This window comes from Erinaceus europaeus, chromosome 17, assembly GCF_950295315.1.
Source record: "Erinaceus europaeus chromosome 17, mEriEur2.1, whole genome shotgun sequence".
Classification (NCBI taxonomy): domain Eukaryota; kingdom Metazoa; phylum Chordata; class Mammalia; order Eulipotyphla; family Erinaceidae; genus Erinaceus; species Erinaceus europaeus.
In genome coordinates this window covers 16,953,518-16,978,495 of record NC_080178.1, presented here as the reverse complement: position 1 = coordinate 16,978,495, position 24,978 = coordinate 16,953,518, and the positions used below count along the sequence as shown (strand labels likewise).

The 24,978-nt window shown below is 57.2% G+C and overlaps 2 protein-coding genes across 7 annotated transcripts in view; one reads left to right on the top strand and one right to left on the bottom strand.

The window, feature by feature from the left end:
• The window catches only part of TSPAN18 (tetraspanin 18), a 142,035-nt gene extending 136,255 nt beyond the window's left edge, over positions 1–5,780 (top strand). For all 4 annotated transcript variants that reach the window (XM_007519102.3, XM_060176550.1, XM_060176552.1 and 1 more), the window contains 5 exons: positions 116–190; positions 1,262–1,360; positions 1,559–1,741; positions 2,994–3,077; positions 3,457–5,780. In XM_007519102.3, coding sequence (XP_007519164.1) covers positions 116–190; positions 1,262–1,360; positions 1,559–1,741; positions 2,994–3,077; positions 3,457–3,504 — 489 coding nt within the window. In that variant the 3' untranslated portion in view covers positions 3,505–5,780. The remainder of the gene's footprint in view (positions 1–115; positions 191–1,261; positions 1,361–1,558; positions 1,742–2,993; positions 3,078–3,456) is intronic.
• A 136-nt stretch (positions 5,781–5,916) lies between these two features.
• Positions 5,917–20,166, bottom strand: TP53I11 (tumor protein p53 inducible protein 11). Of its 3 annotated transcripts, none has more exons than XM_007519101.3 (8): positions 20,033–20,166; positions 11,558–11,652; positions 10,786–10,945; positions 10,215–10,273; positions 9,924–9,972; positions 9,462–9,558; positions 8,011–8,112; positions 5,917–7,671 (listed from the first exon to the last, which is right to left on the bottom strand). In XM_007519101.3, exons 3-8 carry the CDS (start codon positions 10,912–10,914, stop codon positions 7,538–7,540), a joined length of 570 nt encoding a protein of 189 aa, XP_007519163.1. In that variant the 5' UTR covers positions 10,915–10,945; positions 11,558–11,652; positions 20,033–20,166; the 3' UTR covers positions 5,917–7,537. The 3 variants fall into 3 exon arrangements, with proteins under 3 accessions (XP_007519163.1, XP_060032537.1, XP_060032536.1); XM_060176554.1 differs by lacking the exon at positions 20,033–20,166 and adding an exon at positions 19,390–19,526; XM_060176553.1 differs by lacking the exon at positions 20,033–20,166 and adding an exon at positions 18,857–19,001.
• Positions 20,167–24,978: the final 4,812 nt, after the last annotated feature.

The window sequence follows — 24,978 nt, the reverse complement described above, 5'->3', positions numbered from 1 at the left end:
CCCCTGTCTTGGGCCCATTGGGAGAGCTGTGTGACAGGTGGCAGGAGTACCATTAGCACGCTGTGTCACTTGTGTCCTTTGCTGAAGACTCACAAGCCCACTCTTGTCTTGGCAGTTCTTCCTCCTCATCCTCCTCATCTTCTTGGCTGAGCTCTCTGCCGCCATCCTGGCCTTCATCTTCAGGGAAAATGTACGTACTGGGACCCATGCACCTCAAGGGGGCAGGGGGCCCCCAGCCAGGGATCAGTGGTCATGTCCCAGTTGCTCTCCCACCCCGAGTCAGCAGCCCCTCTCCCATCCCAGCCTGTGCCCCACCTCCTAGGAGAGGCCCAGGGAGCCTCCTTCCTGCAAGGATTTTTCCAGAAGGTTGGTCAGAGGACCTTTGGTCTTTTCTTTCTAGACCAACTGGTGCCCTGCCACACCTAGTTCTGGAAATTTCCATCCCACACCTAGCCCGTCATAACCCTGTAGTAAACATCTGATGGTCTCAAGAGAGTTGAGGTGTCTGTCCTGAGCCCTGGGTGTCCCCTGCAGGCTGACACTCAGAAAGACCACCTGCCCATGCCCAGAACAATCAGAGTCCTGAAGTGCCAGCTATGCCCCCCCTTGAATCTGTAAAAGCCAGGTCTCACAGCCAAATGAGGGGCTAGAAACAAAGAGGGGGAGGGGCGGGAGACCTGGCCTTGGGGAGAGAACAGCCCCAGCTGCCATCCAGCCCCACCCGTCACCATAGCCTGAAGGAGGGACACTAGACCTTGAGAGAATGTCTGGGGGGTCCAGGTTACTTCCAAGGCCACCCCTGTGATCTGTGGGTACAGACTCCCTGCCCCACACCATGGCTTCCAGAGCCTGTGCCCAGGGCCCCTCCCTACCCCACCCTATCTGCGCCTAAGTAGTAGCTAGGGGTAAATATGAGAGGCCAGCACCCCGGGATCCAGTGGGGGGTGTGTGTCAGATTACCATTTTATTTTATTTTAATTAAATTTAATTTTATTTACTAGCTAGAGAGCTGAGAGGGAAGAAGAAGACAGAGAGGGAGAAAAGACAGCCACCTGCAGACCTGCTTCACCACTGCAAGTGGGGAGCAGGGGCTCAAACCCGGCTCTTGGCACTTGGTAAAGTGTGCCTTCAACCAGGCCCTTAGATTGTCTTTTATTTTTGATGAGCTGGAGGCTTGGTGGGAGGGGGCAAGGGACCCACCCAAACCTCCAGGCACAGAGCTGGAAAGGGTGGTCTCAGCCTGCCACTTCTCTGCCCGCAGCTCACCCGCGAGTTCTTCACCAAGGAGCTCACCAAGCATTACCAGGGCAACAACAACACCGATGTCTTCACAGCCACCTGGAACTCAGTCATGATCACAGTGAGTGGAAGTGCTAACTGAACGAGTGCTTACTGAGTACTTATCAAGTCCCACGAGGCAGCATTGTCCCACCCCTACTCCACAGCCTAGGACCCTCAGGCTCAGAGTGGACAAAGAGCTTTCCTGTGGTGGTGGGGGGCCTTGCTTGCACCCCGACTGTGGTCCCTCCCTGACCCCAGCCCATCTGCCCACTTCCAGTTTGGCTGCTGCGGGGTGAATGGGCCCGAAGACTTCCAGTTCGCGTCTGTCTTCCGACTCCTGATGCTGGACAGTGATGAGGTGCCAGAGGCCTGCTGCAGGAGGGAGCCCCAGGCTCGGGATGGGGTGCTGCTGAGCCGTGAAGAGTGCCTCCTGGGGCGGGACCCCTTCCTCAACAAGCAGGTGCCCGGCCCTGCCCCCTGGGCTGTGACCCGGGACTCCTGGGTAGGGGCTGGGGAGGGCTCCCGAGATGTGGCCAAAGATAGGAATCATGAGGGTAGCAGCCAGTCCAGTCATGACTCAGGCCAGGCAAGTGGGCTTTTTGGCTGGGGTTCAAGGATAAGTATGAGTTTTCTGGGGTTCCAGCAGACCATTCCCCAAACTTCTCATAAAGCAGAGAGCCAGGGGAGTCGGGCGGTAGCACAGCGGGTTAAGCGCCACTGGCGCAAAGCACAAGGACCAGAGTAAGGACCCGGGTTTGAGACCCCGGCTCCCCACCTGCAGGGGAGTCGCTTCACAAGTGGTGAAGCAGGTCTGCAGGTGTCTATCTCTCCCCCTCTCTGTCTCCCCCTCCTCTCTCCATTTCTCTCTGTCCTGTCCAACAACAATGACATCAATAACAAAAACAATAGTAACTACAACAATAAAAACAATAAGGGCAACAAAAAGGGGAATGAATAAATAAATATTTTTTAAAAATTAAAAAAAGAGGAAAAAAAAACAGGGAAAAAAATGGCCACGGGAAGTAGTGGATTTGTCTATCATGCAGGCACCGAGCTCCAGAGCTCCAGTGCTAACCCTGATGGCAATAAAAATTAAATTAAATTACATGTTTTTAGAAAGCTGGTTTAGTGGTGCTGTGCAGGACTGGCCAGTGTGAGGCCCCAAGTCAGACTCCAGCAGTGCCACAGGACAGGGTGATTCTCTTTTCTCTCTCTCTCTGAATCTCTCATGAAATAAGTAACTCTTTAATTTTTTTATATTCATTTATTTTTCCCTTCAATAGGATAGAGAGAAATGGAGGGGAAGACAGAGAGGGGGAGAGAAAGATAGACACCTGCAGACCTGCTCCACTGCCATTGAAGCCACTCCCCTGCAGGTGGGGAGCCGGGGGTTCAAACCAGGATCCTTACACGGTCCTTGCACTTCACTCCACATGCGCTTAACCCGCTATGCTACCTACCCACCCGACTCCCAAAATAAGTAAGTCTTAAACTTTAAAAAAAAAGGTGCTGAATAGAGGAGGAGTTGGTGGACCATCCCTGGGTTTCTGGGCCGCTCTCTCCTACCTTCTTCCCAACTAAGCTGTCCCAAGGGGTACTGGAGAAACAGGCCTGCCACTGCCTGTGTGTCAGGATCCCAGCAGGTTCCCAGGCTTCTCGTTGAGGCTGATGACTGGCTGTGGACATGACCTCACCTCACTCCTTCCTTCCAGGGCTGCTACACTGTGATCCTCAATGCCTTCGAGACCTACGTCTACCTGGCTGGAGCCCTCGCCATCGGGGTGCTGGCCATCGAGGTAAGTGGGGTCCCCTCCTTTGGGCCTCCAGGCACACAGTTTACAACCTCGCTGTCTCTTGAGGGAGGGGCTACAGTTGGGCTTCCAGACCAAACCCTTTACCTGTCGGAGCCTGGAACAGGGTTTGGGGTGGCTCAGCCGCTTACCCAGGGGTCCCCAGAAAGCCCTAAAGGTCCCTGGAAAGGAAAGGAACTGTCACAAGGTGGCTCTCCCTGAGTGCTTGCTCCCACCCCCCATGTCAGGAAGTAAGGCCACAGGAGGGGGTTGAGAGACGGAGATCCCTTTCCCTGCTTCTCAGGGGTGGGTGGCCCCATGGGGTGGGGATTGGCTGGGGGTGTGCGAGCTGAGCCTGACACTCGAACTCCCGCTCTCCCTGCAGCTCTTCGCCATGATCTTTGCCATGTGCCTCTTCCGGGGCATCCAGTAAACCCACAGCCTGGGGTGCCTCGCCAGGCACTCAGCACCCACCGCCTCCCCTCCCCGCACCCTGGCCCCAGGAGGCTGCCATGAGGGGCAGGGCCAAATAGCTATTTTTCTAACAGAACTAAATCAACTTTGGAATAGGGCCTGAACTTGTCGCACGGGTCCCAGCCTGCAAAACCGGGGTGCAGGGTGTGCTACAGCCCCTAGGAGCAGGGCCACAGGTCCCTTCACTGTCCCCTGGCGGCCTGGCCTAAGCCCTCTCCTCGTGGTCTCGGGACTAGCAGCTGAATAGCAGGGAATGAGGCACCAAGGAGGCAAAGGTGCCCCCGAAGGTATCACAGCCAGGGAGACGCAGCCACTCACTATAGGACTGAGGGCCCACAAGCGCCCCCTCGTGGTCAGAGGATGGTCCAGCACCGAGCCCGGAGTGCCTGCAAGCAAACCTGTTGATCCCAGAGTCATCTGGAAGACCCAGAGGGACAAGGTCTCTCTCAGCCACACAGCAAGTCAGGACACCTGAGCAGAAACTGGGCCATCCCCAGGTTGCCGGCCACTGCATCTTAGGGACCAGAGGGCTGACCACTGGGGAACTGTCTTTTCTCAACTACACAGTGAAGAAAATTCTGGAGTCTGTTTCCCGTCCACACACCTAAGCCCCCAGGAATCACCCACACGTACACTCGCATTCCCTGTCTATACTGCCTGCAGGCCTTGCCATGAGCCTGGCCCCTTCTCTGCTCCCCAATAATCACCCCCAGGGGCCCAGAGCTGGGAAGATTCCCAGGCTCACCTGGCCCCTCCCATCACCCCCACCCTAGAACTGAAGCCTGGATATCTTCCGCCAAGATCCTTACCCAGCCTTCTATGCTGTCTTCTTGCACACCTGCAGGGACGGGCAGCTCACTACCTCCCAAGGCTGCCTCCAGCCTCTGGACCTAACTCTAACATCAGCTGGCACTCAGCCACACAGGCAGGGCATCTGCTTTCTGTGGTTCCTGTCACAGCCTCCCTCTGGTTCTCTCTCCTTCCAGAAGCATTCAGGCCCACACAGTCTCCTGGAACCTGCCTGTCCCCAGGTTCCAAAATGCCAGGGTGTCCTGGTTCTCTCTGCTGGATGTGGTATCTGTCCCTTTACCATCACTAGCACACTTCTGAGTGTCCTCCACCCCCCACCCCCAGATGTCCATATAAATCAGTCCCTACATCTCCAGTTCCAGGAGTGTTGGCAACTGGAATGCAAGTGACCTCAGCCCTGGGCAAGCAGGGATCACTGCCAGAGGCTGTGCCAAGCGTCCAAGGTCTGGTCTGGGCTCCTTGGCAGAGAATAGTGGAAGCCTGATCAGTGAAATCTTCAGCTCAGTTAGTGATGTCTAACTAACAGATATCCAAAGCTCTATTAGTGATGTCTGTCACAGGCACTGAAGTGGCAGGAGCAGCACAGGACCTGGGAAGAGTTTACTGTGTGTCTCAGCTTCCAACCTCCCTTCAGCAGCTCAGCGGCTGGGAGAGGCAGAGCTGTGCCTGGGCCTCAGTGCCCGCTGCCCTGCCCACCCCCCAGCCCTTGCCCCTCCTGAGAAGCAGCCTGAGCTCTGTGCCTCTTGTAAAGATTGGGTTTGATGCTCCTCCCTTATCCTCTGCCACTGTTCCTTACCCTTCTTGCAAGTTTCCAAAGTGGGTGTTTACCCACCCATATGCTTAGCTCTGCTTCCTGGGAGAGGCACACAGTCTACCCCTCCTGGACTCCTGCACAGAGCGAACTCAGGCTCTTTGGAAGGTAAAAGAGTTGGTGAATTCTTTTTCATTCCTGGGCCCCCTAGGACTGGGGATGGGGCAGGGGCAACACAGAGGAGCCAGGGGCAGGGTTCTCATTCTCAATGGCTTCCTGAGAGGTGCCAGGGAGCCCGGACTCTGCCCTTCTACTGGTCATTCTCTCAGGCTGGAGAGGATGAGCTCTCTCTTAACCAATAGCTTCAATCAGATTCGAGTCACACAAGCCCCCAAACTAGGCTGGTCCAGATACAGCCCATAATAGGCACTGGTGGCTGTTAGTAGCTGTTGGAGGTGGGTGGGAACAGAGTGGGGACACAACCTTCTTTGACCCCTGGCCCCCGGCAAGAGTCAGGAAGACCCCTTACTATTAGACCCACACAGCCTGCCCCATCCCAGAAGTTACACCATCTTGGAAAAGAAAATACATGATAGGACTGAGGGCTGGCTGGATCCCCTGAACCTCCCGGTCCCTCTCTCTCATCCACACCTCAAGGGCCCAGGCCAGACTCTCCCAAAACAGTTGCGGCTGCAGCATCCCCCCCCCCACCGCCCAACTCTCCCCCAGGAGTTCCCTCCCCGCTTTCCTGCCAGGTCCTCGTGTGGAAAGTCTATTTTGAAAAACTGTAAATGTTCCTCACAGTCGATAGCAGAGCTAATTTATCATGTTTATTCTCCTGTGAGCTTCCCCCTCACACACCCTTTTTATATTATGTATCGAGAGGAGTTTTTGTGATAGAAAACAGGCTGCCCGCACTCATGGTTTTTGTGACTATTTCTTACAAAAAGAAAAAGGAATGAAGAATAAATAGTGACTGTGAAGAAAGATGGTTTTGATTTGGGGAGGGGGGTAATGGGAGTTTGGCCATGGGGTGCTGGGTTCCAGTGAGGGGGAGGAATCTGGGCATTTTGGCCCCCTCCCTTTTAGATGGAGAACTGGCCCACACAGTTTACCATAGTATAACTGAGTCCGTGTCCCTCCCCCTTGTCCCTGCCTGTCCCCCACCCCCAACTGCTCCTTGCCAGGACTTCCTGCCTGCCCCCCCCCCACTGCCCATGGGTCACCCATCTGTCTGAGGGGCCCCTCTCTCCAGCCTGCACAGGATGCTTAACCAAGCAGCACAGAAGTTCATCAGCTGGACATGCCCAGGTGTTCCAGAGTGCCACCCAGCTGAGCAAGGCCATGCCACCCTACCTGGTGAGCCTTGAGCAGCTCTGCTGGGAACAAACCAGGTCCCAGGGGTGCATGACTGTGGGAACAGCTGGGCACCCACCCCCAGAGACTTTTGACTCTCTTTTCTGCATCTGGTGCCTGGGCCATTCCTCTCCAACTGTCCCCAGAACTGGGGGTTGTAGCTCCCAGAGTGAAAGCTGAAATTCTGTTTGTCTCCCTTACTGGGTCTGAAGGGCGCTGAGCCAGGCCTCAGGGCAACCCAGGAAGGAGGCCCAGTGGGCAGCCTCTGGGGAGGGGTAAAGGGGCTGGCCAGGGCATGAGGCCTGGGCACGATGCCTGGGCACAAGGGCACTCCACGCCTTGCTCTCTTCCTCATCTCAGATTCCAACACCGCAGCCCTGCCTGGGCTTATCTGTGTATCTGTCTGTCCAGGACCAGTGGCTTCAGTCCCCCGGGCCTCCAGGAGGTGGGGTGCAGGTGAAGCAGCCTGGAGCAAAGCCTTGGGGGTAGGAGTGTCCTGGGGATGGGGACAGGACAGACCATGTGACACAGGGCACAGAAAAAGACTACAGAGGAAGTGCGGTAACACTGGTAACCCGCCAGGCAGCTCAGGTGGGCTTCAGGCAAGACCAGGGTGGGGTATATGGGGACAGGTGGGGGGGCACAGAGGAGCAGTTTCAGGGTTTGGCAGAGATAGGCTGGATTCAGAAGTGAGGGCAACCAGACTGGTCAGAGGTGGAGACTGAGGAGTAAGGGAGAACGTCCATCTCTTTTTTGAAAGCAAAGAGGACCTCCTGGCAGAGGCAGCACTGCAGCCAACTGCCAGACTCCCACCCTTCTGTTGGGAATGGGAGGGTCCAGGAGCCAGAAGATCCAGGATAAGGAGGCATCACGGGGTGGGGTGAAGAACAGGGGTACAGAGACCCACTGCCCTCCACCCCCACTTCCATCTGAGACCAGAAAGTCCAGGAGGACACAGGATCAGGAGTGCCCTTGGGGAGGGGCAGACCTCCCCTGCTGCCTGAGCCAGGGCATCTCCCACCTTCCAGGAGCCAAAGGGACACTGAGGGGGCGCCCCGGTGCACTCCAGGAGACGCTAGATTTTCTTGGGTCTCCGGCCAACCTGGTAGTAGTAATAGACGCTGATGGCAACGAACAGCAGGCGGCTGGCCAGGAGCAGCAGGGAGCCCAGGGACACCAGGCCCGACTCGGCCAGCGTGGCCATCACCACTGTGGAGAGGGAGGCCGGGGACAGGTCAGGGGGCTCCTGCCACCACACCAAGGGCCCCACCCTGAGCCAGAAGCCTCCCTCCCCACAGGCGCAGAGGGTAGGGCATGGCATCCCTCACGTGACAGCTACTGGGAGCAAGTGAACAGCATAGTGTATGTGCGCAGGGAGGCTGCGCTCTGCGTGTGTGAGCACAGGTGTGCAGGCACGAGGACCAGCACAGCTGCCTGAGTCCCTCCCCATCCCCATCCTTCACAGAGGCCTCTGTCACTTGCCCCAGGTGGCAACAGCTGGGAGGTGGAGGCATAGGGGGCCTTCCTGAGTCCCACCCTGGCACTCACCCAAGAACTGGACCCCAAAGTAGCAGGCCTCTGTGAGCAGAGTCCACCGGATGATGACCTTCTCCGCCGTGTAGAGAGCGTTCCACATGATCAGCGAGATGCCTGGGGAGAGGGCGGGCATGGGGCCAGGCTGGCTGGGCGGGGCTGGGGGGGGGCCCGCTGGCACACAGGGCAGATCTGGGTCCCAGATGTGAACTCCCTGCCCCCATGAAGGCTCAAGTTCAAGATCACCCATCCAGCCTGCCCAGTTTCCTCCAGGCTCTGTTCCATTGCCTCCGCCACTGGACTTTTAACTACTCGCTATGGGACACTAGGACCCAGTGATGGGAGACCAGAGCTCTAAGCACTGCAGAATGTGGGGGAGGCAGCCTGGACCCACTGCATGGGACCTCTGAGCCTCAGACATGGCAAGTCTTTTGTAGAACGACTATGCTATTTCCTTAGCCTGGAAAGGCTTTTTTTTTTTTTTCCCTTTTCCTCCAGGGGCTCAGTGCCAACACTACAAATCCACTGCTCCTGGAGGCCACTTTTTCCCTATTTTATTAGATCAGAAAGAAACTGCCAGGCAGAAGAGCTGGGACTTTATTCCGCAGGCAACAGGGAGCCACAGAGTGTTCTGGTGAGAGAAGGATACCAGCTGTGCTAGGTTTGGGTTTGGTTTTGTTCACAGGGCCAGGACTTTTAACTAGTATGATTCTACTACTCCCAGATCAATATCCTTTTTTCCTCTTTTGTTTTTAATTTAACTTGTGTCTCACTTTTTGCTGGGCCATCATACCTGACAGATTCCACTGCTCCGAGTGGACTCTTCTTTTTGTTGAGATAGTGAGAGACAAAGGAGGAGAGACAGATAGAAGGAGTCACCACGGCATGGCCACACAGTTTTTGAAGCTTCCTCTTTGCATGGTGTTCCCAGGTGATGGTTAGAGGCTCCAACCAGAGTCCTTGTGTGTTTTTCCATCAGCCATTTCCCTTCACTATAGGACCAACTTTGTACATCCTTTTTAAAATTTCAAATGGAAGGAGGAGAGACACCATAGCACTACTATACCATCTATAGAACCTCCTCCAGTGCTGTTTTACTCCCTTGTAGAGCTGGGGCTTGAACCTGGTGCCTGGTGTATAGTTAGTTATGCACACTGCCTGGAGAGCCAGAATCCAGCTCCTACTCTTAACAGGTGCCCTGTGTGACTGCAATTCTGGAGGAAGCACGGATTCAAATGAGAGGTCAGAGTGCAGGGGTTTTGTAGACACAGTGCTGATGGTGCCTCCTTCCTGAGGCCCTGGAAGCCAGCACCTAAGGAGTGCTCACGGAGGCAAGTCCCAGTCCACTGGGTGTTCACACCTGTGGCCACTAGGTGGCAGCAAACCCCTAGCAGACAGCCCAAGGAGAACGCTGGGGAGCCCAAGCTGGAGGTCCCCCTCAGTCTCCAGCTACCCTGGATACTCACTGAGGAGGGCCCCGCCGTAGAGGCGGATGGGGGTCTTGCTGGTCACCTGGGCACCGTCAAAGACAGCATCATAGAGCTGGTCAGGGAAGGCCAGGGCCTGCAGGAAGGGGGGGGGTCAGTAGGCCCCTCCTTGCTCCCCCAGGAGCAGGCTTAGGGGTCCCTGAGGCAGTCTAGGGTCCCCACCTTCTCCCCTCCTCCACATTGGGCAGATGGCTCTGAGACTCCCAGGGGGCAAGGGGGCAAAGAGTCACAATCAAGGGCCACAGGATCTAGAATATTCTAGAACAGGACACAGGTGGAGCCAAAACTATGGCATCTGAGAGCTATGATGGCCAGGTCCTCTGAGAGAGGCGACACAGGCCACCGAGCAGAGGGTGGGGGTAGGACCCCGGGGAGAGCTCAGGGCAGAAGAGGAAGGGGAAACAAAGTCATGGCTGGGGACCAAGGATTGAGGGTGCTCACCACGATGGCAATGCCAGAGAAGAGCACAGCAGACACGAACTGCCAGACCCTGAGGAGATGTGGAGAGGGAGGTCACAGTGGACCCCAGGCTGTCACCTCAGCCCCCAGGGATACCCCCTCCAGCCAGGATGTCCAGGGGTGACTGGTTTGGGGACAGCAGGGGATGGGCTGGGATGGACCCAAGTGTCAGGCAGTACTGGGCCAAGGAGTGTGGGGACCCCACTGAGGCTGTCGGGCTGGGAGAGTACACAGCCCACAACCCCACCCTGTCCCCCAGGAAAGCAGGCTCACCTGAGCCCCAGCGGCTCCCTCAAAGCGAACTTGATCTCATTGCCCAGCACCTGGCTGATCTGTGAAAACGGGGGTTGGGGCTCAGCACACACTCGGCCCCCACGCCCCAGCAGGGCCCACACCCCATGCACACCCAGAACCCCAGCTGGCACCTATGGGAGCCCAGGTCACCCAGGCTGAGAGGCACCCAGGAAGCCATGCCCTGTTCCTCTCCCTCACCTAGGGCCTAAAGGGAACACATTCCGTGGAAGAATGTGAAGGGGAACAGGAGCCAGACCCACCAGCCGGTTCTCCTTAGCTATAAGACTAGTGAGTGCAGCTGCCTTCCTCCTTCACTCCCTCAGGACCTGCCCTGCCCAGAAGATAAGGCTTACAGAGCAAGTGTGTGTCTGTTGGGGGGGGGGGGGGGTCGTGTGACAGACACACAGTTAATTCTAACTACCGCCTGCATCTTGGTTATGGTTCACTTGCAACTCGGGTTCTGGCAAGATGAGCTCAGTTCCATGGCCAGCCCACCTTCCCAGTGTGAAGCCCCACCACCACCAGGAGGCTCAGGGCCCCCCAGGCCCACCTTGGAGCGGTGCACCTCCCCATCGTCATCCTCCCCGCCCACACCCAGGATCTTTCGGGTCTTGAGGCGGCTCACGAGGTCCGTCTGGCTGTGTTTCTTCATCAGAGGGGGCGGTTGCTTGGCTGCCATCTTGCCCTGGAGCTTGGCCTCTGCAGAAGAGCTGGCGTGAGGGGGGGGGGGGGTTCGATTTCAGGCCCTGGCGTGGGAGTCACTGGGCAGAGCCAGGCTCTGCTGAGGCCTTCCCAGTGGCCTAGAGCAGCAGGGGTACACCGGACAGGAATCGGGGGGCCCAGGCTCACTGCCCAGCTGGGGTCCAAGAAAGATGGCACAGCAGGGTCTGGTCTCAGCGTCCTGGTCTGTGGCTAAGTCCCCACCAGCCCATCTGGCCTGAGTAGATGGAGCACTGCTGAGACAGGCCGGGGGGGGAGACCTCCGTACCCCCTAGGAGTGTGTGCACCCTAACCGGGACCATCAAGCTAGAAAGAAGTGCACACACTGAAGGCTTCTGGAAGTGGGACTAAGCTGGGGTCTGAATCAGCTGAGGGGACCATCCGCCCAAGCTTGGCATAGGGAATCCTGTATTCTGGGGCACTGAACCACTGCCCTCCAGGACTCTGAGATGGGGAAAAGGGGCCTCATGATGGGAGGGGGAGGGGGACAGAGGAAGATTGACCAGAACTGTGAGCAGAGTCCCCTCCCTACCTTTGCCCTTCACTTTCCACAGTCCCCTAGTCACCCCAAGTCTGCGAGGAGGGTCACATTGAATACTCACTGTGAGACAAGCAGGGCACAGGGCAAATGGGGGGAGAGGGTCCGTGCCGGCAGAAACCTGGTAGCCGTCCCGTCCTCAGCTGGTCAGCACAAGACCTGTGTGTAGAGACAGGGATGTCACCTGTAAGGACGAGGCTTCTGGAACTGCTCTGTCCACAGGTGCCATATGAAACAGAGCTCTGAGACATTGCACCCCACTGCCCCTGCCCCTGTCCCTCCCCAATATGGCTCCCTCCTGCCACCCAGCAGCTCTCTCCACCACAGCCCCCTCTGCAAGTGGGAGAAGGACCCCCATGTAGACAGGTCCAGGGGTCACCATTCCTCTGCAGGGACCTGAGCTGGGCGCCCAGCCTCCGGGACCGCCCCACCACCACCAACTCAGCCTCAGCCCCTCAGCTGTGATTCCTGTGTGTGCTGGGGACCAGGGACTATGTGGGACTGGGCTAGTCTCCCCCTCCCATCCCAGATCACAAGTGCCACAGGTGACAATGTCCTCAGGTCACCCCCATCTTCCGTGACTGTGACTAGCACCACACAAGTCAACATGAGGACAGAAAACTCAGCTGGGCTGGAGTCAGGTGGGATTCGGAGTCAGGCAGGAAACACACCAATTCAAGTGCGGACAGAACAGGCAGCATGGATGGAGTCGGGCAGTAGCGCAGCGGGTTAAGAGCACATGTCATGAAGCGCAAGGACTGGTGTAAGGATCCCGGTTACAGCCCCTGTCTCCCCACCTGTAGGGAGCCGCTTCACAAGCGGTGAAGCATGTCTGCAGGTGTCTGTCTTTCTCTCCCCCTCTCTGTCTTCCCCTCCTCCCTCTATTTCTCTCTGTCCTATCCAACAACGACGACATCAAGAACTACAACACTAAAACAAGGGCAACAAAAGGAAATAAATATTTAAATTTAAAAAAAGAGCAGGCGGCATGGGGCTTACTGGGTGATGTCAGGGTCCAAAAGACTCAAGGCCCCTCATGTGCAACAGAGGAGCTAGACACACGCACATGCACACCACACAGTCGGCACTGACCTGGAAGGGGGTTTGCCGTTCGATCCCAGTTGATGGAGAGGTAGCCAAGCCCACCCCAACCTCCCAAGATAGTTGGGGTTTGATTACACTGCTCCTGAGAACCCAAAGAAGCACCCCCTCCAGGGCAGAAAGCCCCCAGCCACCAGGCCTTCCACATTTCCACACGGCCCAGAGAACCTGCCCACCGTGCAGTTTTACCAGTTCCCTCACATTCGAAGGCCGACGTGACCCTCACCTTCGAATTGACACAGGTTCATGGCAGCACCCCAAAACTGCTATCCTACACGAGGCCTGGTATCCACCATATGGCACCAGGGTTTGCTCTCAGTGGGGTACACAGAACCTCAGAGTAAACATAGCCTGGCCCTGAGCCCATCAACAGGCATCCCTCTTCACTGCTGACTAATTCCAGAGGGTGCACACAGCCCTCTCTGTGGCCACTGACGGAAGGGCAGTCTGGCTTGACTGCAGAGGTTACCCGACAGAGAGCCACTCCCAGCTTGTTTGGGCATGTTTCTGCATGGCCCTGTGATCTTGCTTCTCTAAGGCAAAAACACAGGACCGAGCCAGCTAAGCTGGAAGGGGGTCTGAATGGGTTGCCCCCTACTGTTTTGCTGTGTGACTCTGGCTCTGAACCTCAGTTTCCCCATCTGTGAAATGGAGCCAGAACCCTCCACCTCTCTGGGGGCACAGAAAGCAGCAGGTCCAAACCAACACACAGGCAGACGAACAGACTGACGTGACGCAGCAGTCCTGAGTATGTGTCATGAACCATGGGCCAGTGGAGGGGTTGGGGGGACAGGGTGCCTGTAGGTGACCCCACAGCCACCAGTCACAGCAGGTCATTTCTGACTGAGCCCCAGCTGGCTGGGCTGTGACAGTCACCTTTTACCTTTCCTGTCCCCGGGACTGGTCTGCGAGGGCAGCACTGTGGGCCCGGGGCTTCCTGAGGAGCTGGACAGCTGCCTGGGCCAGGCTGTGTGGGTCAGAGCTCACCCCAGGACCCCTGTTAGTTCAGAATCACCACCAGCAGGGCTGCTGCTCCCCTTGGCCCCAGGACCCCTGCCACCTCTCTGTCTCTGTCTCTTGTGCGTGAGACACACACACAACCTTCCTCTGGACCGCAGGCCTGAGCCAACAAGGCAAAAGTCTCAGGGCATAGTGGTACCACCCTGCTGGGGACAGAGGGGGTACTCCTTCTCCCAGGGCTCCCTCTGCATCAAGCCGTGGAACCCCCCCCCCCAACCCTCAAAGGGCCCCATGGGAGCCAGCCTGAGAGGACAATGACCATGCAAAGCTCCAGACCAGGAGGGGACTTGTGGGGCACCATGCCAGGGGGTGATGGGGGGACACTTAACCTCTGCCAGGGAACACAGCCTGACTCCCACCTGTCTCTGCCTTCATTTTTCTGTGAGTTCAGTGGCCTGACCTCTGAGTTTCCACATTCAGAAAAGCAGGTCCCACTGGGCTTCCACAGCTGCCCTCCCTCCATGACATGAAAGGCAGGCTGGAGCCCTGGTGGTGGTGCACCCCATTAAGCTTACATATTACCACGTAAAAGGACCTGGATTCAAGCCCCAGTCCCCGCCAGCAGGGAGGGAATCTTCACAAGTGGTGAAGCAGGTCTGCAGGTGTCTCCTTCCCTTTCCCTCTCAATTTCTGTCCCTGTCCAGAATAAATAAGCATTAGAAAAATGTGCTCCCTGAAGGGCAATCACAGATGACAGCGGCCGCTCGGGCCTGGCAGGCAGTGGGCGGACAGGCAGAACCTCTCCCAGCCCCGAGTCACCTTTCCAGGCAGCGCTGTTTCCATAGAGACGGTGAACACAGCGGCACTGTCTCTGCCTCAGAAACTGCCCTGCAAGGACTCAGGGAGGAGAGGAAGGAGCCCCTGCAGGCCAAGTCCCCCTCACCAAGATCCACTTCCTCCCCCAAGGAGACCTGTGCCTGGGGGTGTCCCTCCCCTTATGATCTGATGGGAAGTGCCCCCTGGTGCATCCCCCCCTTCTGCAGGCTGGAGGTGGGGACAGGGAAAGAGAAAGGCTGGGTCCTCGCACCCATTATACAGATGGGGAAACTGAGACCTGGGGCTCTGCTGGACGAAGAGGCAGATCTGGGACAGGGGCCGAGTTAATTGCACTGTGACAGGCTGTCTTATGGGGCCACCATGTGTGCATACGTGTGTGGGCACACATGTGTGTGGGGCCTTGCTTGGTGAGCTTGACTTCCAAAAGAAAAAGAAAAAAAACAACCCTATGCTCCATGCTGTCATCTACTTCATTGCATTTTCCCTTGAAAGTCCCTGGCAGACAGCCAGCATCTGAACCCCACCCAGGTGGGGGGGTCCCCAGACTTCCCTGGGTTCACCCCATCACTTGGGCAGGGGCTCGGGAAGGGCTGCATGGAACCTCATTGTTCTGTTATCACACTGGCACAAAATAGCTGGAAATGGGGCCTGGGGTAGGGCAGACCCTGGAGGGGTGGGGCACAGTGACAGCAGGCCAGTGACCCCAGTCAGGGAGAAGGAGGCAGGGAGAGGACCAGCCAGGGAGGCTGGGGGTTCAGAGCACTGTCCCTACTGAGATCTCTGAGGGGCCACCATTCGGCCTGGTGGGTGAGGCAGAACCTGGAGAACCACCTCCACCCCCCAACCTGCAACCTGCCCTGGACACACAGGCCAGAAAAAGAGGGAGGAGGAGAAAGGCTGGAGGCCAAGAAAGCTGTGCTCAAACTGAGCTCTGACTTCAGGAGAAAACACGAGCCTGGGCTGTTTGGGAGGAAGACAGCTGACTGACTCCAGGTTACAGGGAGAAATTAGGAGATCACAGGGCACGGAGGGCAGGATCCAGGCTGCTCACAAATCTGGCCGGGCTTCCCTTCAAAGTGTCCCTCCAGAGCAGGGGCAGCATGGCCAGCCCTGCGGCTGCAGCAGCAGGTGCTAGAAAAGGGGGGGCAGGGAGGGAGTATCGCCCAGCTCTCGGGTCCCAGCATCTGTACTGGGCTTCAGTGCACTGGGCTTCAGCTGTCACAAACGGTGGAATGTCACACAGTAGAGCTGGCAGGAGACGGAGCAGGTGGGGTCACACCCTGCAGGGCACAAACCCTGTCCCAACTGCCATCCAGAAGAGGATCCCACACCCCATTTCCAAGAACCTCCAGGAACACGGGAGCTGGCAGCAGGGCTGGAAGGCAGCCGGGAGATCCCTGAGTCACCGGACTGGGAAGCAGGACAAAGGAGGTCACCAGCAGATCCCGCCCCCATGGGCAAGCCAGGGCCAGCCCTGAGTTCTTGCAAAAAAATATGGGGGGGGGGGACAGGGGGAACAGGGGGTAGCACAGTCTCCTGGCCCCTCCCAGCTGTCACAATTCTGCTTCTAAGCCCTGAGCCACACTCCAGTCACCAGCCAGGACCTAGCAGCCCCAGTGGCCAGGTCCCCAAGCCCTACCACCTCTCATGGCCTCTGAGGACACAGCGTTTCTGTGTGAAGAAACCTCATTTCCAGAAAGGCGGAGGGAAGCCCCAACTTTCATCACAAACAAACGTGTCTTCCCAGCTTCACGGCCAACAGAGAAATCTTCCCTGCTGTGTCAACGGGGACCAGTGAGCCAGAGAGGGACACGAAGGGGATGACCCATACTGGGGGGTGGGCAGGCTGCTGCTGTGTACAAGGGAAGAGGGACAGGACCCTCCCCCCAGCAGCCTCATAAAGGACAGTGCTGGGGGGGGGACTCCTGACCATTTCCAACCCGGGGTCAGGCCTCCTGCTGGGCCCACTGCCCAGGGGCAGGCGGGTGGGCTCTCCAGCCAGTTGTCTCTTCCACATCCCAGGAGGCCCTGTCACCAAGCAGTCTGGCTTCCGGGTCCTAGGGCCAGCACACTGCTGAGAAGGCAGTGGCTTTCCCTGCGCCCTACTCCCATGGGGGAGGGGGGGTGTATGTGAAGGGGAGGCCAGGAGGCTGGGAAAGAAAGGAGTTTCCTTGAAGTGCTGCCTTTCTCAGACAGAAGCAAGTGGTGACCCAGGCGAGGCGGGCAGGGGGGCGGGAATGCTGTATTTTCCTGGGAGACTGAGGCCATAGCACCATCCAGGCCCGGTGGCTCCCCGGGTTGTGAGTGGAGCTTAGTGGTTATAGGAGCAGCTCAGGACCCAAGGCCTGTGTGCAAAGCTGGGCTCTAGTATCTGCACAAGCTCAGGCCCGTGACCTAGCAACTCTGGGTCTCAGTTTCCTCCTATGTTTGTTGGTTTTGTTTCTGCTTCATTTTGTTTTATCAGAGCACTGCTCAGCTCTGGCTTGTGGTGGTGCTGGGGATTGGACCTGGTACCTCAGAGCCTCAGGCAGGGAAGTCTTTAGTATGACCATTATGCTGACTCTCTGTCTTCCTCATCTGTTAAATGGGTACGAGGACACCTTCCTGGGATAAAAGAAGGACACACACACACAAAAAAAAAAAAAAAAAAAAAAAACCCGGCTCTAGCTTTGTTGAGGCTGTTTTCATCTACAGACTAAAATACTCTCTCAGCCTTCAAGTTGCAGATGCTACCATGATGCCATCCTGACTTCCTTGGGCAGACAGAACCCCACCCCTCCAAAGCCCTACCTACTAGGGGAAGACAGAAACAGGCTGGGGATATGGATCCACCTGTCAACACCCATGTCCAGCAGAGAAGCAATTACAGAAGCCAGACCTCTCACCTTCTGCACCCCATAAAGAATTTTGGTGCATACTCCCAAAGAGGGATAAAGAATAGGAAAGTTTCCAGTGGAGGGGATGGGACTTGGAACTCTGCTAGTGGGAACTGTATGGAACTGTACCCATTATCTTATAATCCTGTCAATCGTTATTAAATCACTAATAAAAAATGTTTTAAAAATACTCAACTTCTCTGAGTTTCCCCCTGACCACACCCACTTTTCAGAACCAGGCTCCTCAGGAGCTACATAAAGACACAGAGGGGTGCTTATGGTGGGGGTTAGGGGAGCAGGCTAGTAAGGAAATGGAGCGAGAGCGAGTCACCCAGGGTCAGGATGAAAAGTCCATCCTGAGGGAAGCCACTAAGGTGGCAGAGGGAGGCAGGAGTGAGGTGCAGTGCTAGGGAGCCCTGGGGTGCTCGCCTGATTGGCTCTCTTCCACATCCTAGGCTGGAGGTGACTTTGGAATTTAGTCTTCAAGGGAGTGAGCTGTGGGCTGAGCTCTGGGGTGGGAAAGAGCTTGCCAGGAAGAGCCTGTGCAAAAGCCCTGAGGCTGGGAAGCACTCACCCAGTGAGCTCAGCCTGGGCCTGAGTGACTAAGTGAAGAGGGTGGGGGGAACCTAGGCTTGGCTGGCTGAGCCCATCAAGGACTAGACCACTCCAGCTGTCAGATGAGGGGAGTGAGGCTCAGAGAAGTCCCCTCATGGGGATAGGCTCAGGCTGCTGCTTTCTCTCCCCATGCCTTTCCCCACCTAACTCACCACTCAGCTTTACCACTCCCACCTCAGAGCTCAGCTAAGTTCCAAAGTCACCTCCTCAAGGGAGGCCTCCCTGATCATCCCATTTTAAATAGTCATCCCACCTCCAGCCCCAACCTCCCAATGTTCACCTATTCCCCTCACCTGCCAATGCATTCCATACAGTGCTGATTTATCCGATTCACTTCCTGTCCCTCCTCCCCCTTGAAGCATCAGTACCTTGAAGGCAAGACTCTACTCCAGCTAGTTCCCAGAGCCAGGAGCTGCACCCTGCACTTTGCAAATTGCTTTTGGCACAAAAATTTTGTTTCCTAAGTGGTCAGCAACGGGAGGGGAGCTGGGACTGACAGTCACACACGTGGGGTTAGGACTGACTCAGGGGTCTCAGCCCTCCACTCCAAATCTGGAATAACTACCAGGATGGGAAAGGAAAAGGCAGCTCAGGCGGTTCCCCAACAGTGAAGCTGGAGGAGACACCAGGGGACTCTGGGGACCAGAAGTCCATTTTACAGATGGAACAGCCAAGGCCTAGTGGTAACTACCTCTTTTTCCTGGTCCAGCAGGAAAAAAAAAAAAAACTCTTCTCCCCCTGAGCGGGCTCTGGGCTGCCTCTAAGGAATGGGCTGCCCCCACAACCCCTGCCCCGCGCGCGCGCGCGCGCGCGCACGCACGAACACACACACACACACACACACACACACACCAGGCTCTGCATCTACCCATAGCACCCCACCACACCCCCAGGTGTCCCCGGGATCAGCAAGCCACAGAAAAAGGGGATGCAGTCGGGTACAAGAGGCCCCCTAGCTGGGGCGGGCAATCTACCAGCAGGTCGGTTCACCGCGAAAACTTTGTCCGGGGAAATCCACCAGGAAGTGCGGGTGGCGGGGCGGTGACCGAGGCCCAGGAAGAAGCCTGGGCGGCTTCGCCGCACCCCGCTTCGCCCCACCTCCACTGCCCCCCGAGGAGACCCTCCTTCCCTCCCTGGCGGCGGGAGCCCAGCTCCGAGTGAGGGCGGGGCAGGAGCAGCGAGGACACGGGAGCTCCCAGGGTGCGCGCGAAGTCCCAGGGGGTTCTCTACAAATCTGGGGGTGCAGGGGGCGGCCTATTTTGCTGACGGCCTGGAGCCCCAACCCGCTCAGACTCAGACTCGCGCGGCCCCGCGACGCCGCCCCCTTCCTGCTAACCGCGCACCTCGGCGGGTGTGGGGGCGCTCGCTCCACCTGTGCCTCCCCCGGCCCTCAGCACTGGGGCTCCGGCGTGGCTTCCTTCGCCTGCACCCTTTTTGGAAGCTAGGGTCTCCCCCAGCCTCCCCCAACACACACAAACACACACACCCGGAACTCTTTACCAGCTACCTCGAAACACCGCTCCACAAGACCCTCCCAAAGCGCAGGGGACCCCAGGCGGGGAGCTCCTCGGGGGTCCTGCAGCACCCGGGTTCCTGGGGACCCCCCCGAACGTTAGGTCCAGCCCGCCCTGGAGGACAGCGGGAACTCCGCCACCTCGGCCTGCGGTCCTGCGGGGGCGAGGAGAAAGAGGAAAGGCGGGGGACTCGCAAGTTTGTGCGGCCCGCTCCCGGGACCAGGGGACAATCGGGGGGGGGGGCGGGGGGCAGGGGCGAGCGCGGGGACGGGTCAGACCCCGCGGGGAGAGAAGCTGCTCGGCGCTGTTTGCTTCTTGCTCGGAAGAGGAGAGCGCCAAAGCGGGGGACCCGGGGCGGGGGTGGGGAGCGAGGACGAAATAAACAGTCCGAGAAAGGGGGGCGGGGTGCCGATCGGGGGAGGCCGGTCTTGGAGAAGCAGAGCAGAAGAACAAAAGGAGCTGCGGGACGGCGCCTGGAAGAGCCGGGGAGCACCTCCCCCAGGGGATCCGGTTCTGGGGTGTACGGGGTCCCCACTGTCCCCGGAGGACCCCGACGCCCCTCTGCGCAGTCCCTGCCCGCGTTGGCGGGAGGGGAAAGTGCCACGCCGGGGCGCGGCGGCGGGGAGCGGGACTTACGTGGTGGCGCCTGCGGGGGGCGCTGCGCGGAGCTGGGGAGCCCGGGGCACCTCACATGGCGCTGCTGCGCGCGGCTCAGGCTGGACGACCTGGCTGACTGCGCGGCGCCCCGCGGCCGCTCTCCGAGCCGGGCGTCCCGCGTGGCCCCGCCCCCCCGGGCCGCGCATCAGCCAATGGCGCGCAGCCACCCCCCACCCCACCCCCAGGGTGGCTGCCCGGGCGGGCTGGATGGAGGGTTCGGGAGGGACCCGGCTCCCTGGCTCCAGGGGAGAGCCCTTTCCCGAGGCCGCCTCCGGGGGGCGCGCTCACGCTCCAGGAGAAGACGCCAGGGAGGCAGACTTTGTTGGCAAGTTCTGAAGCCCGCACTCCTCTTTGGTGAGACTGTCGACACCCCCATAGGCTGGCAAGCCACGATGTCTTAAATATCCTCGGGGTATCCCCTGGGGCCTAGGCTGGAGTCTGGAATGGAAGGCGTCCCGGTGACTCTCGCGAGTGTAGTAGCAGCGCGGTTACGAGCGCGGTGCCCATCCATCTGCCAGCGCCCGCGCTCCCGCGCTCCGGCTTCTCACACCCAGTGCCACAGCAGGCAGGGGTAGGGTCACTCCCGTTTGACTGGGTGCTGGCTTCCAGCCTGGGCCCACCCTTCCCGCCCCCTGCTAGGTCTGACTTCGACAAATAATATGACACCCCCCTTCCTTCTCCATCCTCTAGCCTGAAGCTACTCTAAGTTTAGCAATGTCGCCTTTGCAGGGCCACCAGGCTCCCTGGGCAAAGGGGGGCACAGCTGTTAGACCTTGCATCTTTGCACATCCTGTGGGTGTGAGCGTCAGAGTGAGGTTTGAGGGTCCAAATGATCTCTGGCAACCACCTAGCCTACAAGAACCAGGTTCCTGTTACAAACACACTCCCCGCCATCCCTCCACCCCACCCCCCAATTCTGGACTCAATTCAACCTACTCTTCTATTATTCTACACTTTCTTTTCTTTGAAAAAAAAAAAAAAAGCATCTGCATCTTTTCATCTGGGGGTGGTAAGGGAGGAGGAGGAAGCCAAGGTTGGTGGTTAGTGACAAGCTCCATTTCACAATGAGGCGACACATGGGGCAGAGAGCTGAATGGTGGCCCAGGGCTGGCTGCTGGCACCTCAGGCCTAAGGTCTTCTTGCACCAGGTCCTTATGGGTTCAGCAAAAGCAGATTCTAGAGCTGGACCATCCTGGGCAAAGATAGCAGGAACAGTCTTGGGCACTTGTGGAGATCTACAACAGTGGCCTGCCCACACCCACTGGACTCTGACTTGTGCCAGGTGCTCAGAGCTGGCATTTCAGGAGGCCTTCCACTGCCAGAGCCAAGACCAAGCAGCGGGCTGTGCCCTCCCCCTGGAAGATCCCACAGCCCAGAGTGCAGCATTCCTGCTCCCAGCCATTCATTCAACCACTGACAGCTTGGGATGGAAGAATGAATGAATGAATGAATGAATGAATGAATGAACAGATTGCTTAGATGTATTCTAAGAAGTACATACCCAAGATCCACAGAGTTTGGGGTTCAATCGTACTCTACAGCAACTCAGATTCTCAGCTGCTTCCTTTGCAGAACAGTATTAGGCAAGGAACATGGATCCACATGCTGTCCCTTCTCCTGCCTTCCCAGAATGCAAAGTCCTGAGTCAATGAAGGGATGATGCCAATCTTGCTAGGGCTCCTTGTCAGCCCCTGACTGCTCCCCCTGGCTTGAAGACACAACCTGTGCTAGTGAACAAGCCTGACAGACTGCATCTTTATGTGAATTCTATATGCTCCTTACGTTCTCACCGCCCTTTCACTTTGTCTCTGAATACTAATGCACATAGAAGGACTAGAAGCCTGCCCCCTAGATGTCCAAAGAAAGATTACTAGGAGCCTATCACCTAGATTTGGGGCAAATGGCAAGCCTGTCATTCCACCCTCTGGGCAAAGTTTTACAAGCCATCAGTCTCTGGTGATTTCATTCCAAATGACAGGACCCATTCCAGCTGGGTGAGAGGCCCTTTTATGTCACCTAGGTATCCCTATGGCTGAATCCCTCTTCCTTCTCCACTGACCCACTGCCCTTTATAAACTGAACCCCAGAGACTCAGAGCTTTGGGGGCCATGGCACTGCCTGTCCTCATCTCCAGTTTGCTAGCACCTGACTATACCTGCTTTTGCTCATACACCAACTCTTCTCTCTTAGCTTACTGGCCTTCTGAGTGGAGAGCAACTTGAATCTTCGATGTGGTACCACTAGTACTTTCTGTTTTTATTTATTCCCTTTTGTTGCCCTTAGTGTTTTTGTTGTTGCTGTTGTTGTTGTTTGTTGTTGTTTTATGTCATCATTATCGAATAGGACAGAGAGAAATGGAGAGAGGAGGGGAAGACAGAGATGAGGAGAGAAAGATAGACACACCTGCAGGCCTGCTACACCGCTTGTGAAGTGACTCCCCTGCAGGTGGGGAGCTGGGGGCTCAAACCGGGATCCTTAGGCCGCCGGTAGTTGTGCTTAGTGCCACCTGCGCTACCGCCCACCTCCTCCACTAGTACTTTCTTTGGTCACCACTGAAAGTGCCAAGAACCTGGTCTTACATCAACAGAAATGACATGGGGGAGCTTTGTAGCAGAAGCCCCAAGATCTGCATCATGGCAGGGGCTGCCTCAGTGGCAGTGAACACCATCAGAAGCAGTATACAAACAAGAGCAAGGAGGGAGCTGACTAGGGATACTGAAGGAGAGATTCCTGCCTTAATGCCACTCCATGGAGATGGCCTTTGAGCCTCTGTTCTTTCAGTTTCTCAAGCCCAACATTGGGATATTTGAAAACATGAAGGAGTCCACCTTGACATATGGCCAGGGGGAAGAGGAAGGAGCACCTAGTCCTTGTCCTCTGGGTGCTCACAGCCCTGGGGAGACAGAGGGACAGAGACTGACACAAAGGCAGCGGCCGCCACCACAGAAGTGCTCACAGTTAATAGACTCGATTCATTATCGCTGTCACCTGCTTCCCAGAAAGCTCCCATTAGAAGCTCCTGTTCTGTAAGTCCAGGATGTAGCTCAGAAGCAGAGCACACATTCCATGGCTCTGAGACCCTGGGGTCCATCCCCAGCACCTCAAATACACACAGAGCTCCTGTTGTCTTCTTAGCCACTCAAGTGTGCTGAGTGCCCAGTTCAGGAACTTCTCTGAGATGGATACGTAGCCCTGAGGGAGTCTGGATAACCTGGTCCTCTCAGCGGGAAGAGAAAGGATGTTTGACATCTGACAGCACTGTGATCACTAACCTGGGTTAGGACCTAACTAGCTTTGTCACCCTGAGACGTGCTTGAAAACTAAGAACTAGAACAAATCTTGCCCCCAGCTGGAGAGAGTCCAGTGAAGTGATTAGATAGATGAGAAAAAGAGAGAGAGAGAGATTTGCAAACTGGCTGGCCCTTGGATCTCTCCTGGTCATCAAAACTGTTATTGTTAAATCACTCCCAGCAGCCCCACAGAGTGGTGGTGGGGGTGGAATTGGCCAGCTGGGGGAGGTCACTCTCCTCCAGACTCCCACCAGAGCAGGCCTATGGAGCAGCTGGGACTCCATCTGCCCAGGATCCTCCCAGCAGAGCCTCCTGTGAACCAGGGTGTGAGCATGCCTCAGTGTGCCCCTCAGCATGTGTCTGTGCAGGTGGGGGCTGGAAGCTGGCATGGGCACAGGGTATGCCAGTGTCTGTGGAGAGAAATCACTTGTGCCTTGAAAATGCCTGGGCAGAATGAGACACAATTGAATTTCAAAGGCAGGCAGTGGGATTAGCTTTGCCACCAGGGATGGAGGGGGAGGAGTGAGGTGTTTGGGCTAGTCTTAGGCCTGAATCTCAGCAGCCACACACACCCCCCCCCCCAGGAACTGGAGGGAGGGGGATCGAGGGAAAGATTTAAGAGGAAAAGCTTGTTAGCAGAGGCCTGCTGGAATTGAACCCAGGCTTGGGTTCAGATCCTAGTCTTGGAATCAGAGCTTTCATTTCCCCAGCCTCAGTTTCTTGGTCTGAAAAATGGAAACTAGGGAGGCCCTGCCTCCTTGGTCTTAGGGATGGGGGGGGGGGGTCAGAGGGGAGGTGATAGGCAGGGAGCAGGCCCAGCAGATCACCATGACCTTAGGAGGTGCTCAAGTTTTGGAAGCTGGAAAAGGCAGTCCCAGGATACTGCTGCCAACCCAGGCTTAATTAAGGCTTCCACAAGGAGCATCAGGGTCACTGTCCCAGGTCCCCTCGCCCCTTCCGGGTTCCCCCTCACTTCCTCTAAGACCTCTGGGATGGGGGGGCTTCCTGTCCTCTCCTCTGGGGGTGAGGGACTGGAGACCAGAAGGAGCCCTGCTGTGGGTCCTGGTAGTGGGGGACAAGCATTGCCCAGAAACTTCCAAGCACCCTCCCCCTCCAACGGGAGGAGACTGCCCAAGCCCCCTCCCCTCCCCATTCCCAATGCAAGGCCCTCCTGGAGCCTGTGACTCACCCCGCCCCCGCTGTGGCTGCTCCAGGACCCTGAATGCTGAGCACCTCACCTGCTCAGAGACTTGATGGGGGAGGAAGCCTGGAGGCGCAGCCCTTAAACTGGAGGGTGGGGCAGGGGAGGGGGGAAGGAGACAAGCATAAACCTAACAAAGCTCAAGGGGGGCAGGAGCACACACTCCCTTCCTAGATTCAAGGCCAAGATTCCAGTCTTTTGCTCACAAGCTCTGTGCCTCTCAGTTTCTTCATCTGTTCAATGGGAAAAGGAAAATGGTGATGGTGCTCAGGGTTCGCAGAGAATGAGTCCCTGAGGCCAAGGCCTGGTGCACATGAAGTGCTCGAAGTGGGTGGGGGAATGGAGTGTCCTAGACCCCAAGCACCCATTGTCCTGTGCTGGTGGCACTGAAAGGGTGGCTTCCCAGACTGAGGCAGGCTCACAGGCCCCTGGGT

Bases quoted from the DNA above. Each gene is read 5' to 3' on its own strand.
- TP53I11 (XM_007519101.3), bottom strand. From the start codon at position 10,914: ATGGCAGCCAAGCAACCGCCCCCTCTGATGAAGAAACACAGCCAGACG. The intron at 9,973-10,214 runs GTGAGCCTGCTT...ACATCTCCTCAG, and splicing joins AGGGAGCCGCTGGGGCTCAG to GGTCTGGCAGTTCGTGTCTG. The intron at 7,672-8,010 runs GTGAGTGCCAGG...CCCTCTCCACAG, and splicing joins CTTTGGGGTCCAGTTCTTGG to TGGTGATGGCCACGCTGGCC.